This window comes from Helianthus annuus, chromosome 17, assembly GCF_002127325.2.
Source record: "Helianthus annuus cultivar XRQ/B chromosome 17, HanXRQr2.0-SUNRISE, whole genome shotgun sequence".
Lineage (NCBI taxonomy): Eukaryota > Viridiplantae > Streptophyta > Magnoliopsida > Asterales > Asteraceae > Helianthus > Helianthus annuus.
In genome coordinates this window covers 177,669,666-177,690,284 of record NC_035449.2, presented here as the reverse complement: position 1 = coordinate 177,690,284, position 20,619 = coordinate 177,669,666, and the positions used below count along the sequence as shown (strand labels likewise).

The window sequence follows — 20,619 nt, the reverse complement described above, 5'->3', positions numbered from 1 at the left end:
TTAATTTCTATGTTCTGATTTTCGTTTTCCACTTTTGTAAATTGTAACAAAACTAGTAAATTTGTTCCGGTTGTGTCGAAATGTAGAGTAAGGCGAATTTTAAACCGTCGAGCGAAAACATATTATATATGATCCGATTTGTTTTCGAAAAAAATTATGTTAAAACGTAGACCAACTAAGAACTTAGTTAAAATAAGCATGAAAATGTATTATATCTGGTCCGACTTATTTGCGGAAAAAAATTACGTCAAAACGTTAATCAACATGAATTTATACCGACACGTACATAACAATAAGCACGTGAGAAGTTCATGTTTTTTAAGTTAAAGAATGGCACGAAACGTTGCGGCGACATCGAAACGTAAAGTAACTCAAATTTATACCGTCTAATGAAAACGTATTGTATTATTTTACCCGACTCGTTTTAGAACAAATTTATGTCAAAACGTTGAACAACTGAAAACCTACATAAAAATAAGCCGAAAAAACGTTATTGGGTACTAAACCGTATATTTTTCTCTCATAACATGTACGTCTATGTTTCGGTTACTTGTACATACTACCCGTAACACGATCTTAAAAAAAAATATATCGAGTCAACCAATTAAAACATAACACTACCATGCTTTTGCTAAAAAAATAAAACGATGGAAAAACTAACGTTCAGCACCGAGCCAACCAATTAAAACAAAACATTACCATAGTTTGTCCAAAAAACACTAAAACGATGGCATGTCTGTAATTTTACACGAAGGCAAAATCATTATTTAACAGGGAAAAAACAAAAACAATGACAATACTATGTATTTGAGCTAATGGCAAAATCATAATTTGGCTAGGAGGAGAAAAAAAAAACAAAACCAATGATAAAAGTGTAAATTTCAACACGGCAAAATCATAATTTGGCTGGACTAATGAAGAAGTTGCAGACAACTATCTGGCACTATTTCCCTTCGTAATGTAGTATATAAATATAAATAAAAATAAAAATAGGGTGAGTGTTGTGTTATCATTAGAAAATACAGTATATAATAGTATCGTTGGTGTTGTTAGGGTGGAGGGTATAGAGATCGGTGAGTGGGTGATTGAGTGGGAGTCATCGATCAGTGACCACCCCCACTTGTTTGAGTCATCGAAATTTTGAATGTTTTCGGTATATATTCAACGATGCGGGAAGAGGAGGGAAGGAGGAGGGAGAAGGTTTAATGGTGGGTTACAACCCCTTTCAACCAATCACATTTTTTTTTTATTTTTTAACCTACTCAAACACCCTAGAGTGATTAACCATACCCCTTGATTGAGTGCAAAATCGGAAGTGAAATGAGAAGTTGAAATGACATAACATTATTGGGTAAGATTTTACTCAATCACCCTAGAGTGATTAACCATACCCTCCACTCTTAGTGACTTAGTGGTACCATTCGAATTTCGAAGATATAAATATCATCGTCCGTAAAGTATATAGCTATCTGGGGTTGTACCATAATGTACAGCTCAATAATGCATAACACATGCACGTGAATTCCAAATTCCGACACATATGGGAACATCCCTATGCTCTTTATACCTAAAACCTGAAAGACGGATGACTTTCTATGTCAATTTATATCGTATAGTGTCACGTTAAAGTAATATTTAATGTAATACATTAAAGAGTTAATTGCCTGGATAGTCTCTGTAATTTTACGTTTAGTCCCTACCTTTTGGAAATAACAGGTATGCTCTTTATAGTTTGTCATTTTGTTACTCGGATAGTCCCCTGACATTTACTCAGGGGACTATCCGAGTAACAAAATGACAAACCATAGGAAGCATACATGATATTTCCAAACTAACTGACATTTACTCAGTGGACTATCGTAGTAACAAAATAACAAACCATAAAGAACATAACTGCTATTTTGAAAAGATGAAAAAAAAAAACGTAAAACACAGGTACCATCCGAACAATTAACTCTACATTAAATGAACATGATTAAAATAGTATCACGTGACTTACAGTTAAAGTTTTCAGTTTTAAGAATGTTTCAAATAAATAAATAACTATTTTAAAATATAATATAGATGCATGGATGTAGACAAGTAGTAGTTTTAAGTAGGGATGTGATCGGTACTGGTATCTATAGTATAGGTACAATTCGGTATTGTACCGTATAATACGGATATCGAATATAGCTAAATGTAAAAATGAATGGTGTATCATATGTGTTTGGTCGGTAAAGCTACACAGGGGTGGCTCAGAGGGGGTGCGGGGTGGGCGACGGCTCTGGGCCCAAATCCTTCGGGGGCCCAAAAATTTATTTTTTAATAAAGTTACATTGTAAAACTTAGAATATATATGTAATGAATTGGAAATTGACAAGATGAGGCTTATGGTTTTGTGGTTCACATGTCACTTTATTAGCAAGTAGGTCTTAGGTTCTAATTTTGATAGCTTCATTTTTAGTTGATTTTTTTTATGTTTGTTACATATGCATTAAATGCAAATGACATTAATTGACTAATTTTGTGTTACATTAAATCAAAATGGAAATCGTAATTATTTCTCAAATTTAGTTTAAAAAAAGTTATTTTTGTTAATTTCTTAAAATATTATTCAATCTACAATTAGTTTTGTGTGTTCCATTTTTTGATGAAAAAAGGCCTTATTTTGTTTTTTTTTTCTCTTTCAACTCTGTGTATTTTCTAAATAAATTTGGATAGGTTACGATGGTTTTACATGATCGTAAATAAGAATTTTTAAAGTTATGACGTAACTATTCCACGTTTTCTTAATTTACCCTTACAACGTGTTTTCTTTCTACATTTCGTTGTCCAAATGCGCGTGTGATGTGCTTTATATTTTAGGGGCCCGTATTTTATCTTCGCACAAAGCCTACATATTTTCGAAGATTTTCGGAGACAACCCTGACGATACAGTATTGTATGGTACCTGTTAAAAGTTACGAATCAGTGCCGTACGTATTGGATAGTATGATATCAAATTTAAGCTAAATTCAAAACAGACGAAGGGAATGTTCACTTCTAAAGATAATGACTTTAACATTTCATTATATTGCAATTAATCCTAGTTCAAAATGGTAAGTTTTCATCATAGGTTGTGACTGTAATTATTAAAGTTAGAGGGTATCCATTGCAATCCGATACAAACGTAAAGAACGAAAAATGTAATTTACCCTTTGTTTTAACTTTGTATGAAGCACCTTTTTTTTAACGACAAATTTCTTTTAATTCTAGCATCTTTTTTTTAACGACAAATTTCTTTTAATTCTTGTCGTCTGTAGGACTTGAACCCAAGATTTCCCCTCCTAAACCCAGGTGTTTACAGGCTTTGCCTTTGCTGATGGACCACGATCTCATTTGCCTTTGAATGAAGCATCTATCTGTAAGAAATTTGATAGATACATTATTTAGTAGGCTAAACAAAGGATTAAAAAGATCTATTTATTAAGGATATCCCCCAAACCCCAAAAGTAAAGTGATGAAAATGACTGTTTTGGTAGGAGAATTGGTACCATTTAATGAAGATACGTGATTGGATACGTTTATATTGTTTGATGTGAAATTTTGGTTTGTAACAATTACATGCATTGACAAAAACAAAACAAAACGAACGAGTCTGGTAAGGATGACTCGATAATGTTAACTTTAGAATTGATACGGGTAAAAACTTGTTAACTTTAGAAAATGCTAAAATTGGTTTTAGTATAACCCAAACACCAAAAGAGGAGAGAAATAGGTGATGAATAGCAGGGCCGACCTAGAGGTGGGTGAGTCACCCCCTGCCGAGACCCAATTTTTCCAAAGGCCTAACAAGTTTTATATATCAAGTTTGAATCGGCTCGCAAGTGTTAACGGTTTTTTTTTCATTTATGAAATATTTATATAACAATTAATATTATGATAAAAATAACTCAATAATATGTATATATATATAAAAACTCTAGTTATGTTCATACTATATTATAAAGAGGATAAAAATGTAATTTTAAGACTTTTAAGTAATTACAACTTAAAACATGTTATTAAACAAACTTCTCACATAATTTTTAAGCAACCTTAACTTTTTCATCTGTTGATATATATTTTTTTAAATTACAGTATTAAAACGAGTATTGTATTCTCTTTAATTTAAGTATAGTATAGCTTTTATTTTAGGTTTAAAAAAATTAACATATTACGTGATTATCAGTGATTGTGTTCCCCGTCGCATCGCGCATACATCCCTCTAGTATATATGTGTGTATATATCAAATAACAATGGATTTTTTATGTTAATACATGACGTGTCATGTATCTTTATAAAAAGATTAAGTGGCATTAAAGCTAACAATTTTTTTTTTTTTAAAATTAAACTTCATTAAAAACACACCTCCGACCCAAATGGACAAAAGGCCAATACAAAACACCACTCCTGACCCAAACGGGCAAAGGGCAAAATTACAACATATACATAGGGTATTTAACCCACATGAATCCTTTCGATTTAATCTCTATCAGAATATCTTGCGGACTTCTATTGATCTGCTTAAAAACCAACTCGTTCCTACCTTTCCAAATGCAGCAGCAAGAGATAATGACCAAACCATGAATAATCTTCTTCATTTTTTGCCCCCTGAATAGAATTATGAATATCCATTAAATCTTTGAACTCGAACGCGAAGATCCGCGGAATGTTGCACCACGCACTGATAGCCGCCCACACCTGATTGTCACCGTACAAGCTGTAAACAAATGTTCCACTGTTTCCTCATGTTCGTCTCAAAAAGGACACATAACCAAGGGAATATCCACATTCCTTCTTCTCAAATTAACTCTAGTAGCCAGTCTATCCAAGTTTCCTCTCCAAGCCAGAATATTGCATTTAATTGGCACCCATTTGCTCCACTCGAATTTGGGAAGGTTGCTACTTCCCCTATCAGAAATAATAGCCTTTTTCACAGCCATAACCGAGAAAACATCCTGTCTTTCAACTTTGCAAAGCCATGTGTCCTTATCATTTGACATTCTCACCATGTTGATTACTTCTTGACATTCTTGCCATTCCTTAAGCTCTGCAACAGACTCAGGTTGTCTGACCCACTTCCAATTATAGCCTCCATTTCGCTGCCCTGCTCCCATTCTATCTGAAACCCTGCAAAATTTGAAAGATTCCAAACCAAAATATGTGGCCAGCTTTCCACGAAAGGAAGATCGCCCACCCATTTGTCTAACCAGAACCCAATATCATCCCCGTTCCCCACTTTACCTATAATCGCCCGATTTATACCCTTACCATTTAGTTTCATTTTGGTAATTAACTTAACAATATTATTCCAGCAGCCCGAATATTTTCCATTAAGCGGAAGGAAGCTTCTTTGATTATTTCTACTATGACAAGCTTCCACCACTTTCCTCCACAGGTTTTGGTTTTCGACCTTATATCTCCAGCCCCACTTATATAAGAGCGCCTCATTTACCTCTTTTAGTCTGTTAATACCTAATCCCCCTTTTTTCTTGGGCCATGTAACCCAATCCCAAACAACCCAGTTCAATTTTTTATTTTCACTAGACCTCGCCCAAAGAAACTTTCTCATCTTCCCTTCAAGGATCTTAATTAATTCAACTGGGGTTTTATATAAAGAAAAGTAATAAATCGGGAGACTCTCAAGAACAGAGTTAATTAAAGTATGTCTCCCCCTATAGACAAAGTTTTTGCTTTCCAAACCGATAATCTTCTTTTGAAGATCTCAACAATATGATCCCAGTTACTAATTCTATTCATGTTGGCCCCAACCGTGATACCCAAATACGAAAGCGGAATGTTATCAGTATTACACCCAATCACATTAGCCATATCCTTGATATCCAAATTATCCACCCCCAACCCATATAAGTTAGATTTGTGCATGTTAATTTTAACAATTGATGACACGTTCCCATAAAATGATACAACTTGACATGAAGTATTGAAGTTATAAATAGGTTTCCACTATTCTCACATCCCTAAATCTTATTTTCACATCATTTTTCACTCTCTCTCTATATCTATGTATAGAGAGAGAGATAGAGGTAAAGAGTGTGTGAATATTAACTCCCACATAGACTTCCACTATACATATTGGTGTATGGGGTAAATAAGCTCGGGCCATAAACTGATTGTCACTTTAACGACATGATTAAAACTGTGTTTAAACAAATTCAACTAACTTAACATGTTCATGTCAGACTCGACACATTTAGTTTATAGTGTTAAATAAATTAATGGCCAACACGACGTGTTTATAACCTATTTATAAAAATGAAGTTGCATATAGTTGTAATAGTCAAATATATTAGAGTGTATTACATTTTTTTGAATGACTAAACTTGCATTGCATATTATGAGGATTGAACCCATGACCTTCCCTTATGCTACAACTTATCTAACTCACCAACACCATTTGGATTTAATTCTTACTGATATTGTATGCTTTAGTAAATAATCCATTGGTTTTGGGACTCTTAGTTTAATCAGTTAAGTTAATAGACATTTTCGTCATTACATATTTTATCCAAAAATAATAAAATAGGATTTCATCTAGATTCAGACCCTTTCACACGTGTCCTGGGATACGAAATCGTTGTGGCGGGGACAGGATGACCGTTAGATGCGGCAGCCTATTTTGTTGGGTTGTAAAAGTTAATTAATATATGGCAAACTATACCATGTAAATAACTCACATTGTGTGTGTTCTAACTTAATTTCCTGGTCAATTATATGCCACACTTATTAAACTTTTACCAAAAGTTTTATAATTATTGTCCAGACCCTTTCACAATGATGCAAAGCTCTTTTAATGGTGGAAACAATGGTGAAAGTGAACTCTTTCCTCAACAAAGGGTTCCAACAATTTGTGCCATCAACATTGATCTAGGTGGGATCTTCATGAGCATTGAGGGTTTTCGATTTTGAAGATTGTCGTAAAAAGGGTTTGATCCGATTCTGGTTTATATCATTCTGGTTAGTTTCTTTGATTTGATTCTTGTTCTAATTGAGTTTTTAATTTGGATCTAGAGGCCAAACCCTCAATTTATCCTAAACTATAGAAACCATCCGTATCATGTACTCAATAAATTATAATTAAATATGTATTATAATATTTGATAAATATCTGGTCGTGTCAATTGTGTCTTATAGTTACTTTTGAACTGCGTTTGATAAGTCGTGTTAATGATCGAGTTAAACTTGTGTGTCATGTCATTTGTAATAGTAAACCGCTTATATTTAATTGTGTTAAACGTGTCATGTTATCCATGATGTTGAATAGATTACATATAATGATGTTAAATGTGTTGTGTAACCCGTTTATTAAATATGTCCTTGTTAGTGTCTAACAAAATGACATCAATTAGATGTGTTGTGTCGAACATACATGTTCACACAACACGACACATTTTGACAACTCTAAGTCGCATATACCTTTTCAATGTTATTTGTTATATAATAGCAAATTATTTTTTAATTCATTTCCTCTTAACTACAAATTTGGGCCCAGTTTTTTATGTCGCCCTGAGTCTAAATTTTTTTGAGAGTTACCGGAGACGACCCTGTTTTTTATATACAAATCAGTATGATGTTTATTATGTAATGGTAATTCATCAAATAACAATGATTTTTTATATACAAATCAATATATATATATATATATATATATATATATATATATATTTAGATTTGTTACCTCTCTTTATTTCAGTGCAACATTAATTTTTACAAAAATGATTTTTTAAAAACTTTTTATTCCCAATTTTACAAAGTTTAACATTACACTCTAGTTTCCAAGACCGTTACATTTCTACATAAAAACACAATCTCAAAAAAACAAAACTTCCAACAATCCAACTTCATAGTATGCACCAAATATTTAAGGTTAGCTGTCTTCACATGTTTTTGCCAAAACTCAAGTGTCCTCTAATTTTCTTGCAATCTCCATTTCTCATAGATGAAAGCAAGAAACTCTTTACAATTCCCATATCTATACGCTGGTCTCCAATTAAGGCAACTTGGTGAATCTACAAGACACAAATCTCTTAGGAACGTCGTATCATGGCGCGTGACCAGTCAAGTTATCGCATGACAATGTTACTCGCGACCATATTCACCCATTTGTTAGGGGTATCGATTACTCTCCTCGTGTTGTTTTGGCTCCTGAACTTCAGGGAAGGCTTTGCTTTCACTTCAGATGTGAAATTCAAGATTTTCAATGTAAGTTTTAAAGAAAAATATGTTTATAATCATCTAATATTCAATATGTGCTTAGAGATATAATTTTAGCTTAAGTAATTTTTTTTATTTGCAGTTGCATCCACTTCTCATGATACTTGGATTCATTATTTTTTCCGGGGAAGGTAAGAAATACATTATTACTTAAGCTAGTATGAGTTTTTAACCAGGGGTGTAAATGAGTCAAGTCAAACCTTAACTCAACGACACTCACACTTGGCTCAGTTAACTTTAGAAAGTTCGAGTTCCATTCGTGAGTAAATGCTTGGGCTTGGTTCGCCGCTTGTTCATGTATTATATATCATATAACTATTTTTTTATATTCAAAATTAATTTACATAGTGATATATAGTTTTTAATTATAACTAATATATATAATAATTATCTTGTGTTTTATAGTATTCTACAAATATAGTAACATTTATACAAATGACATATTTGTTTAACTTGACAAGCCTAATGAAAGCTTGATGTATGAAGCTTGGAATTGAGCTTATTAAACGAGCTTCAATTTGAGTTTCAGCTTAGCTCGAGCTTGTTTAATCTTTACTAGATATTAGTTATTTATTGAGCCAAGATATTAAGAACGACCCGGCGACTGGGCTCATTTACCCCATTTTTAACACTCCACACATCATACATAGGACCAGGGGCGTAGCATAGTAGGGGCTGGGCGGGAGGGGGCGGCTGACCCCCCGAACTTTTCGCTCAGTAGTGGAGAGTGCGTAGTTTTCGCATATAAATTTTTGGGTATATACATTTTCGACCCCCCCCCCACTCGTTTTTATAGAATTTTTTTGGTATATATGTTTTCGACCGCCCGGTCGCAAATCTGAAGTTTCGCCACTGCATAGGACATGAACAAACAGTAAAAGTTTATAATTTGAAACATTATTTATGGGTTTGTTCCCGAAACTACAAGTGTTTCTTAAATTGTTACCATGACCACATATTGCCTACGCGCTAATGCATAATTTTTTTTTTCAATCAGCAATCATCATATACAAAGCAATCCCAGCAACGAGGCGCGTGCTTAAACTAACTCACCTAATATTTCATTTGATCGCGCTTGGCACCGGAATTTTGGGCGTGTATGTAGTCTTCAAGTTTCATAATGAACTCGATATCCCACATATGTACACATTACATTCCTGGATCGGTTTGTCTACCATCTGCTTATTCGGGCTTCAAGTAATCTTTCTCTACACCAATCCCAAAAGTTATATGTAATATATCTACCAACATGTTCATATGTATGTACTAACACGACTTTATACATGCTAGTTGCTATTGGGATTTGTCACATTTTTGTTTCCGGGTGCTGAATCAGCAACACGGGCAAGACTCGCTCCATGGCATGTTCTCTTTGGTCTAGTCATATTTGCTATGGCGATAGTGACCGCCGAGACAGGAATAACAGAGAAATTTGTTTTTCTAAAGTTGAAGCAAGGTCAAGAAGCGCTTGTGGTCAATTTTATAGGATTGTTGATACTACTATTTGGTATATTTGTTGGTCTTGTTGTTGCTCTTCCTCTACGAAGGAAATAGCCATTAAAACAAATGTTAATGGACACGATTTGAATAACCAATTAAATTCATTTTTCGTCGCTGTAGTTTGGCCGTTTTATCCGGTTCAGTCCAAATGAGTATTTTTTGACATAGCTCAATGGTTGCCATTTTATAATATTGCAACTTGCATTTAGAGAAGTGTTACTTGAATTAAGAAGAAACTACATACCTTAGATTCTGCTTGCAAAGGAAGAATGTAGTTATTTTAAGGTTGTTTGGGCTGAATCCCTTTAGAAATCCCGATAGCAGCTGCAAACCTCTGTGCCTGCCCAGGAGAGTTTATGTCCAGCTATCAATTTAAATTTAAGGTATGGTAAACTCTTGGAGATTGTTGGTTTGACTTATGGAGTCAAACCGACCGATATTTAACTTTCAAATTGCTAGTAACCTTTTGAGCTCGAAAAAATGTGCCCAGTTATAGTAAGAAAAAAAAAAAAAGAAGGGATGTCTGTCAGACAACCATGCAACCATGTCAAGCCCAAGAAGATGGACTAACAACGATCCTCTACTAAGCCATAGTCAGGACCATAGTCACGCTCTGGTTACATGGTCCTGGTTCATCAAACAGACATGGGTTTGAATACAAAGGTACGAGCCTATAGAACAGATCCTGTTCAAGTAAGGTCATGCTAGTTCACCTCCGTACCCTACTTATATCAGGGCTACCATTTGCATTGGCAGCCGATGTGGGACAAAAGCATTTGCAGTTTGTCAAGCCTAAACAGTCAAAAAAAGACTATCAGATACAAAAATTAAAAAAAAAAAATTAGTTCAATCTCTTTAGTTCTTATTTTTACTCATGACTCTGTCTTGAACCCACAAATCCTGAGGTGCAAAGCTGCAAAAAGAAAGTCATGGTCAAAAATCATAAGCAATGCCAATGTACAATCTTTAATGCATTGTCTTTGTAAGCATGTTACGAAAACTGTCACTAGATTCAAACCGGCCTTGTTTGAATCTAATACATGTCGAATATATGTTAAACTAGATGTACGACTAATCAACGCACGCATATAGCTTCCCCAGTTCAAACCGACCGGTGTTTGGTCCAACTTGTACAAAAAACTGCTACTAATTTATGTGTCCGTTTTAAAAAAAGCCCGCGCCTGATCACACATAATATTTATGGATGCCTTTAATAGCTGATTTTTAAGTACTTCAGACGAAAAAAAAATGCATAGATGTTATTGTTTTCTGGTGTATGAAACTATCATTTGAGTTATAATAAATATTTATTTTTTTTTATTTTTCTATATATTTTAAACCTAAATCTGAAAACATTAGTTAGCTAAAAAATCGGTTTAATAGTTTTTTTACTTTCTTTGGTTCGATTTCGATTATACCGTTAATAATTTTTGCATTTTTTATAAACAAATGTTATTAGCAGGTATATGCTCTTTAATAAAATCTTTTTGGTGGATAAATAGATACATCACAATTTGATTTTTTTTTTATTTATAATCACAGATATGGGTACATCACAATTATGACTTCTTGTGAAGCATCAGCAATACCTTCTGTCAATAATTACAATAAGTTCCGACATAATATTAAGCCAACATTAACGAGCCCATCCATGACCATATCGTCGAACACCTTATTTTCTTTCTAAACTGGCCACTTTAGTCCATATAAGATGAAAGAATCTTCATGAGATATGACCAGATAGGCAAAAAAAAAGGATAGTATGTCTGTCAGACAACCATGTAACCATGTCAGGCCCAAGAAGATGGACTGACAACGATCCTCTACCGAGCCATGGTCAAGACCATGAGCTCTGTGAATCACGCTCTAGTTACATGGTTCTGGTTCATCAACCAGACATGGGTTTCTGTCTTCTTAGGAATCAAGAATACAGAGGTACGAACCTATAGAACAGATCCTGTTCAAGTAAGGTCGTGCTGGTTCACCTCCGTACCCTGTTTATATGATGGCCTCCATTTGCATTGGCAGCCGATGTGGGACAAAAGCATCTGCAGTTTGTGAAGTCCAAACAGTCAAAACAAGACTATCACATACAAAAATAAAAACAAAAAATTCAGTTCTACGTTTGTATTTGTCTATTTTTATTCAAAAGCATGTTTTCTAGGTTGTTTGATTTGAAAACCATGAAAGACTACCTCGTATACTTGTATCGCAAAGGATATCATCATATGGGAATCTGGCTAACTCTTTCACATGGAGCTAGAGGTAGAATAATCTTGCTGCAAAATTAACAGTTAGATGTTGCAGACTTGGAGTGCATTTTGGAGAGTTTTGTATGTAAGAACAACGACGACGAGTGTAGATGGACAGCGGATCAAACGGGTCATTTTTTGGTTAAATCATTGGGATCAATTTTTAGTTAAATCATTGAGGACTCTTTGCTCGGTTCAATCAACCGTTTTGAATATTTAATGTTGTTTGTTTTCTCTTCTGTTCTTGTTTGCTGTTTTTTATTCCGATTTCCTCGCTTTGTTCTATTGTTCTTTACCGGCTCCTCTTGGTTTGGTTTCTTATAAAATCTCCACTCTAAAAATAGTTATAAGATTTAACCAACATATAAACTGGAAAAATGCGCTCAAGTTAAGCTTTGGTTAGCTAAAAAAGTCGGTTTAATTGTTTTCTTGCTTCTCTTTAGGTTCGAATATGCATACATATTACACTTATTTACATTACAGATTTACAGGCAAATAAAAACACTTGACATAACTATAGTGTTGTGTCATAGTATTCTAACGTTAATAGATAATAATTCATATGTAGCGTACTTGTGTTTCCAACTAGTTTCATGATTACATTTAACTAACTAGTTTATAGACCCGCGTATTACACGGGTTGAACAAAGACAATATGTTACGTAAACCCGTGTAACGCATAGACTATAACCTTGTAACTTAGATAATAATAATAATTCATAATTATAATAATATAATAATTACGAATAGATAATAATAACAATAGCAATAACAATTTTTCTCATTTGTTCCTGAGTTTTGCATTTTTTTGCTATTTTCATCCAGTCCATTAACTTCATCAAAAAGATCGGTTTAATGAGGGGCATTTTTGTCTTTTTACTTATTTAATTTACTGTTTTTTATTCCAAATAAAACCCACCTCATTAATTTATATCATCGCTCAAATGTGAACTTAAAAAGATATGTAAATATCTTCTATTTAACCTAATCATTGTTGATATTAAATTACAAAAAATAAATTAAAATATAATCTAAATCATATAAAATATAATTTAAATGGTGGAATTCATTTTACAAGGTCCATGAATTGGGACATCTCCTATCCTGGCACTAGATTTATACACTATTATAGTATGGAAAATTCCATTTTGAGCATTTTAATATTACAAATCTCACAACTAATTTTACTTTGTATGTAAAATCCAATATAATACGTTTTGACTGTTCGGGTTCAAGACACAGTCATGAGAAAAGAAAAATAAGAACTTAAAGAGATCGAACTATTTTTTTTAATTTTTGTATTTGATAGTCTTGTTTTGACTGTTTGGGCTTGACAAACTGCATATGCTTTAGTCCCACATCGGCTGCCAAACCAAATGGTAAACATCATATAAGCAGGGTACGGAGGTTAACCATCATGACCTTACTTGAACAGAATCTGTTCTATAGGCTCGTACCTCTTCCTAAGAAGACGAGGATCGTTGTTAGTCCATCTTCTTGGGCGGTTGTTTGACGGACAATCCTCACTTTTTTTTATTTATCCCTATTCTTTCATCTTATATGCACTAAAATGGCCAGTTTAGGCTGGAGGCTGCAGATATGCTGTTTGACGATATATGCCTGAACCAGTGGCCAAAGTTATGTCGGAACCTACTGTCGCTGAGAGTAATATCGAAGAACGTAGGAAAAGAGATGGAAATTGGATTCGGGTAAATCTGGAACTGGAACGCTGCTATTGAATTGGGTTCATTCAGCCATTTTAGGTTATTGGTTAATTTAGGTTCATCGGGTAAATTGGGCAGCGGCCTCACACCCTTGTAAATAGTTAAATACAAAAAAATTAAATAATCCAAAACAGTTCAACATGATGAAGTTTAATACCTTTTCATGACCTCTACACCGACTGACAAACTGGCGGTAATATATTTTACATTTTGATTCTGTTTAACTTGATGTTAAATAGTCTTTATAGAGACATGGATGGCTCAATGGGTTCATACTTAAAATACGGTAGGTTCCGACATAACTTTGGTCATTGGTTCAGGCATATATCGTCAAACAGCATATCTGCAGCCTAAAAAAAGGAAGGATGTCTGTCAGACAACCATATAACCATGTCAAGCCCAAGAAGATGGACTGACAACGATACTCTACCAAGCCAAGGTCAAGACCATGGGCTCTGTTAATCACGCTCTGGTTACATGGTCCTGGTTCATCAACCAGACATGGGTTTTTGTCTTCTTAGGAATCAAGAATACAGAGGTACGAGCCTATAGAACAGATCCTGTTCAAGTAAGGTCGTGCTGGTTCACCTCCGTACCCTACTTATATCATGGCTACCATTTGCATTGGCAGCCGATGTGGGACAAAAGCATCTGCAGTTTGTGAAGTCCAAACAGTCAAAACAAGACTATCACATACAAAAATAAAAACAAAAATTTCAGTTGTACGTTTTTATTTGTCTATTTTTATTCAAAAGCGTGTTTTCTAGGTTGTTTGATTTGAAAACCATGAAAGACTACCTCGTATACTTGTATCGCAAAGGATATCATCATATGGGAATCTGGCTAACTCTTTCACATGGAGCTGGAGGTAGAAAAATCTTGCTGCAAAATTAACAGTTAGATGTTGCAGACTTGGAGTGCATTTTGGAGAGTTTTGTATTTAAGAACAACGACGACGACGAGTGGAGATGGATAGCGGATCAAACATTTTTTGGTTAAATCATTGGGGTCAATTTTAGTTAAATCATTGAGGACCGTTTGCTCGGTTCAATCAACCGTTTTGAATGTTTAATGTTGCTTGTTTTCTCTTCTGTTCTTGTTTGTTGTTTGTTATTCTGATTTCCTCGCTTTGTTCTATTGTTCTTTACCGGCTCATGTTGGTTTGGTTTCTTATAAAATCTCCATTCTAAAAATAGTTATAAGATATAAACTGGAATACATAGATAATCACAATTGTGCCTTTTTGTGAAACATCAACAATGCCTTCTGTTGGTAATGACAGGTGATTTCGGCCAATATTAATGAGCCCATGATGACCGATGACCATAGAATAGAACATCTGGTTCAGGCATATATCTGCATTTTAAACTGGCCACTTTAGTCCATATAAGATGAATCTTCATGATATATGATTAGATAGTAGGAAACAAGGGATACACTAGAACCTCTATAATTTAATAGTCGATAAATAATAACCTCGGTAAAATTAATAATTTGTCCAGTTCTAACTTGGGACTAGTACAAAATTGGACCCCAATCAATAAAATAATAAGATAATAATTTTTTTTTGCAATCCCAATGTTAATATATTGGTCCCAGCGAAACTATAAATTAATAATTACTGAAATATTCCAAAATTCTAGGATTGTCTACTAAAAATGAATCTATAGTCACTTGTTTTTTTTGTGAACTTCAAATCTATATTTTTTTTTTGAACGGCCGACAAAATTTTTATTCATTGTAGCAAGATGCTACCACCAAATATACAACGTTTTACACCAAAAAACCATAAAACAAGTATTACATTAATTACTTAGCCACCAATTTTGAATTTATTCCAATCTTCCCATGTAAGAGACACCAACTTTGCACGGTTCTTCACCCAAAGATACGCCACCGCTTTGATTTTGTCCAGAATTCTAGTTGTATTCGGCGGTTTATGTTGAAACATGGCTTCGTTTCTTGACTTCCAAATACTCCAAATCGTTACCAAAATGACCGCATATACCGCCTTTTTCTTCATAGCAGAACTCGAACAATACTCATGAAGGGAAAGAATATGTTACCAAAATGACCGCATATACTCATGAAGGGAAAGAATATCCTTCAATTCGAATGCAATAACCGGGGGAATCGAACACCATAACGCGACATTTTGCCAGATAACTTGTGCCACTTGACATGAAACAAAAATATGCTCACTGGTTTCGTCATAATCCCCGCACATAATACATGTACGGTCTTGTACCGGGATATTACGAGCTTCCAGAGCACATCTAGTCGGCAACCGTTCCTTTTCTGCTCTCCAAGCCACCAAACCAACCTTTTTCGGGACCCAATTGCACCATTCAAATACTTTCTCAGGCCGCATACGGTTGAACTCACTTAGCATTTTCTTTATGTTCTCAACTTTGAATGAGTCTGATCCATCTAAATTCCACCTCCATTTGTCTACCCCACTTGACATATTCAAATCAACAAGCCCAATAATCAAGTGTATTAACTGATTTAATTGGCTATGTTCATTCATATCAAGGGCCGAAACATTCCAGGCCCAGTTGAAGGCCCAGTTTGAACCATAAAGCCTCATCCGGTCGTGAACTAAGCATGTCTTGTTACTTTCAACTTTAAACAAGTTTGGAAACCTGATATAAAATGGTATTGATTCAGCCCAGGATTCTAACCAAAATGATATATTTCTGCCATTAACCAAAACTGCTGATGTTGCGTTACTTAGATCAATATCGGCTTGAAGAAGTACGTTCCGGATGCTCACTATTTGTTTCCAAGGACCCGCTATAGACAGTTTTGCCGGAATATCCCTCCACCCTCTCGAGTTGTGATGTATTACCCAAACGACATGCCTCCATAAACCCGTTTTTTCCGCCTTAAACCTCCACCACCACTTAGCTAGCATTGCTAAATTAGCATCCCTAAGAGAACCGAACCCCAAACCCCCGTATTCCACCAGAGCTATAGTCTTTTCCCATGCCACCCAGTTCATTTTAGCTTTCTCCTCCGAGCCTCCCCAAAAGAATACCCTTCTTATCTTATCCAGGGCGTCCAAGACTTTAATTGGGGCTATAAATAGTGAAAAAAAAATATGTGGGTAGCGAGTTCAACACTGATTTAATCAACGTGATCCTTCCGCCATATGATAAGGTTCTAGCTTTCCACAACGAGAGCCTATTCTTAAATATTTCTATTACTGACTTCCAATTTCTTTCTAGATTCATGTTTGCTCCTACTAATAAGCCGAGATGTTTAAAAGGAAATGTTCCTTTTTTACACCTTAGTAAATCAGCCATACCTTGTATTTCATGGTCTTCCACTCCAATACCATATAAACTACACTTTTCTAAGTTTACCCTCAAACCCGAAGCCAAGTAGAAACATCTCAATAACCTCCTTAATTTTTTTATGTTTGATAATGACCAATCACCAATAAAAATAACATCATCGGCATACAAAAGATGAGATAAAGACATACCTTCACTAGATAGTTTGATACCATTAAAAAGGCCCACCTCGGATGCTTTCTTCATAATACCGGTTAGAACTTCCATGACTATCACGAATAGGAAAGGAGACAATGGATCCTGTAACATCCCGTGTTTTCGAATGTCATAGTCAAAGTCAAAGTCCAAGTCAACTTTGACTTCTTTGACTATTAATGTTTCTTTTGCTTCTGTATTATGTGGAGTAAGTGTTGTCTAAATGAAATGATCGAATATTTAACCAAAGCGACCGATTTACGACTGTGAATAGTAGGAAGTAACAATGCGATAAAGTTAGCTAATCAGTAATCAAACCGATCTAACTATCATCGAACTCGAAACTCGAATTACGCGAATTTTGGTATGGTTATACGTGTGTGTGTGCCTTATGTGTTACCTGTGCGTGTTTACTTTATGATTTGTGTGATGATCAATCGAAACTCGAATCGAAACTCGAAAAGCAATTAAACTCAATCGAAACCGACATCGAAACGCGAATTACAGATGATTGTATGTTAGATATAGTAGTGGGACTGAAAGTAATTTGACTAGGAACTCTATCGTATTCGTATCATTGTCCATCGAAATCGAAATATCGAAAACCGTCGCGAAACACTCGAAAAGGGTTGCTGATCGAACAGGAAGCACCCTGATCGAACAGGCCAGCCGATCGAACAGGTTGTTCGATCGAGCAGGCCATTCGATCAGAGGTCCTGGCCGATCGGTTGACACTTTCCTCTTTTGGAGCCTATAAATAGCCCTGTCATTGTCACTCTTTCTACTTTTGGAAAGCTCTGACCGAACCAGCCCTTGTTCTTCACCTTTTCTCAGATTTCTCTCAACTCCGGTAAGTTTTCACTCTAATTCTTGTACGTTTTTTATCATTACACGATTCTACACCTTTCTATCTTTCAAAACTTGAATTCTAACCGTGAAATCACCAAGATCTAAGTGTTCTTGGATGATGTCATCATGGTGTTCTTGAAGGACATCATACCTTGGTCTCATTCAACCATGAATAGCTTATATCTAACCGATTTCCACATAGACAAACTAAAATCTATCATAGATCTAGACATTTCACGGTGTGAAAGATTGAAAGACGGATTTCCGACCTCCCTTCAACTCTTTTACACTCAATGCCTTCAAACCGGTAGAAACGGAGCTTGAGTCAACTCACCAATCATTCTAGTGAATGAGTGGTTCAAGATTCGGACTCTATCTACAAGGTTCACCGACTTCAGGTTAAACATCAAACTACCGTTCCGAACAGTTCACCGGCCGGACTTGGGTGATTCCTGTCCGAACCGGTGAAGCAAGTAAGAACCCACGTTCTATGGTTTAACTCACTGCCAAAATACCTTGAAATCATAACAAATAATCAAACAGCCAAGTGTTAGACGAAAGGCCGACCAGGTCAGAATTGCTGGCCAAACGGCTAGGCTGTTCGAACGAACAGCCCAGCCGATCGGACATACCAGCCGATCGACCGGGCCAGCCGATCGGCTAGCACATGGTCCCACACTTTTTCAAACTTCATGAAGTATGCTATTGACGAAGTGGTGTTCGATCGAATATGCTACTCGATTGGTAAACATTACTCTTCGGATCATGAGATACTATGCTTCAACACTTAATCGATTTTACAAACTCGTTCGTAGTATGGAGTGCCACCCGATTGAGCATGCTGTTCGATCGAGTGACATCCTGCTGAGGATCACTTCTGAAGTTCCTAACCGATCGGTTAAGCCGGCCGATCGAACAAACCGTTCGATCGATCGACCTGAAAGGTAAGAACACTTCAGTGTTCTCAAATGCTACAATAAAAACTTCAAAAGTTCAAACCATCATACACAAACACATCCTTATCAGAGGAAGAAACAATCCACTCGAATGGTCCAGCCGATCGAGCCTACCGGCCGATCGAACAAGACTGTTCAAACGGACTTTCAAACCGAACGAATAGCCCGTTCGATCGAACCTGCTGTTCGATCGACCTGGCTATTCGATCCATTTACACTTGTTTGCATTTTCCGCGTTACTTATCGTTATGCTGTCGAACTATTCAGGCTAACCCTACTCTCAGCTCCCTTCAATCCATAATCAATCACTGTGAGTATACTCGAATCCCTTTTTGCTTTAGCACTTTTGGGTGTTACATACGTTACTTATCAAAATCACAATCGAATACACTATTCAAACTATTTGAACGCTAACCGATTGCATGTATTACGTGACTAAATGAATGCTTGTTGTTATGTTTACACGTGGAATGTTGTCTACCTGCCTTAACAACATAGTACTATAGTTTGGACTCAGCACCCGTTCTCACGGGGGTTGTTAAGGACAATTACTTGCATGGATTACGGTGGTAATCATGTATTGCGAACTGTCTCGGACAGTCAACCCGCAGTCGTTGGTATCGATAGGTCCATGTCGATAATTAACATGCATCATTTCCCTCTGTATACGTGCTGGTTATGCGTAAACTATTCGAACTCTATATGCTATTATTAAACTTGTATGCTCACCTTTACATTTTATGTATTGACTTTATTTTAACGTATGTGACAGGTGTTTAATATATTTGCTTGCTAGGGAAGTGAAGCTAGAATAAAGCTTTAGAGGCCCCCAACAAATAGTTGTCTGTCAGGAACAAGCAACTAGGGCATAGTTGTCTGTAGATCTTGTCAGGCTGGGTCTTAGAAGCATTGAACAATAATTATTTATGTTAAATCTGAGTTGTCGGAACAGAATTACTTGTTTGGATGTTATCTGTAATAATGTATTTGTTTATTCGGGATACGGTATGGGACGTATCTATAACTGGATTTTATGAATAGTTGTTGTGGAAACTTCTGAACAATCTATTTCGCTCAGTGCCATGCCCCGATGATTCCGCCATCGGTTGGGGTGTGACAGATTAGTATCAGAGCCATAACTATAGGGAATTAGGCTAGACACGACCTAGTCCGGGTCGCTGTCTTAGAGACCTAGACTATAGTTAGGAACCAACAGACCAAGCCTATATGCCTCATATTTCTTGCTTTGCACTACACAGCTATCACCTCACCATCTGACGCCAAACGAGTAATTTGGTCAAGATTAGGTGTGAAAGCCTCAAAACTCTCGACTAAATTATTTGTTCCGGCTACCATCTGCTTATTCGGGCTTCAATTAATCTTTCTTTATAGTAATCTACCAACATGTTCATATATATGTACTAACACGACTTTATACATGCTAGTTGCTATTGGGATTTGTCACATTTTTGTTTCCGGGTGCTGAGTCAGCAACACGGGCAAGACTCGCTCCATGGAATGTTCTCCTTGGTCTAGTCATATTTGCTATGGCGATAGTGACCGCCGAGACAGGAATAACAGAGAAATTTGTTTTTCTAAAGTTGA

General features: G+C 35.7%; 1 protein-coding gene, 2 non-coding genes and 1 pseudogene across 4 annotated transcripts; 1 reads left to right on the top strand and 3 right to left on the bottom strand.

Moving 5' to 3' along the window:
• The first annotated feature begins 6,773 nt into the window (after positions 1-6,773).
• On the top strand, positions 6,774-9,848 carry LOC110925796 (probable ascorbate-specific transmembrane electron transporter 1). Of its 2 annotated transcripts, XM_022169627.2 has the most exons (5): positions 6,774-6,982; positions 7,965-8,227; positions 8,322-8,370; positions 9,237-9,436; positions 9,530-9,848. In XM_022169627.2, exons 2-5 carry the CDS (start codon positions 8,069-8,071, stop codon positions 9,791-9,793), a joined length of 672 nt encoding a protein of 223 aa, XP_022025319.1. In that variant the 5' UTR covers positions 6,774-6,982; positions 7,965-8,068; the 3' UTR covers positions 9,794-9,848. The 2 variants fall into 2 exon arrangements, with proteins under 2 accessions (XP_022025319.1, XP_022025318.1); XM_022169626.2 differs by lacking the exon at positions 6,774-6,982 and having other exon boundaries at positions 7,811-8,227.
• Positions 9,849-10,259: 411 nt separating this feature from the next.
• On the bottom strand, positions 10,260-10,442 carry LOC118489644 (annotated as a pseudogene).
• A 1,060-nt stretch (positions 10,443-11,502) lies between these two features.
• Positions 11,503-11,714, bottom strand: LOC118489641. Its single transcript, XR_004887659.1, has one exon. It is a non-coding gene; the product is annotated as a small nucleolar RNA U3 (small nucleolar RNA).
• Positions 11,715-14,081: 2,367 nt separating this feature from the next.
• On the bottom strand, positions 14,082-14,293 carry LOC118489643. The gene has a single exon (XR_004887661.1). It is a non-coding gene; the product is annotated as a small nucleolar RNA U3 (small nucleolar RNA).
• Positions 14,294-20,619: the final 6,326 nt, after the last annotated feature.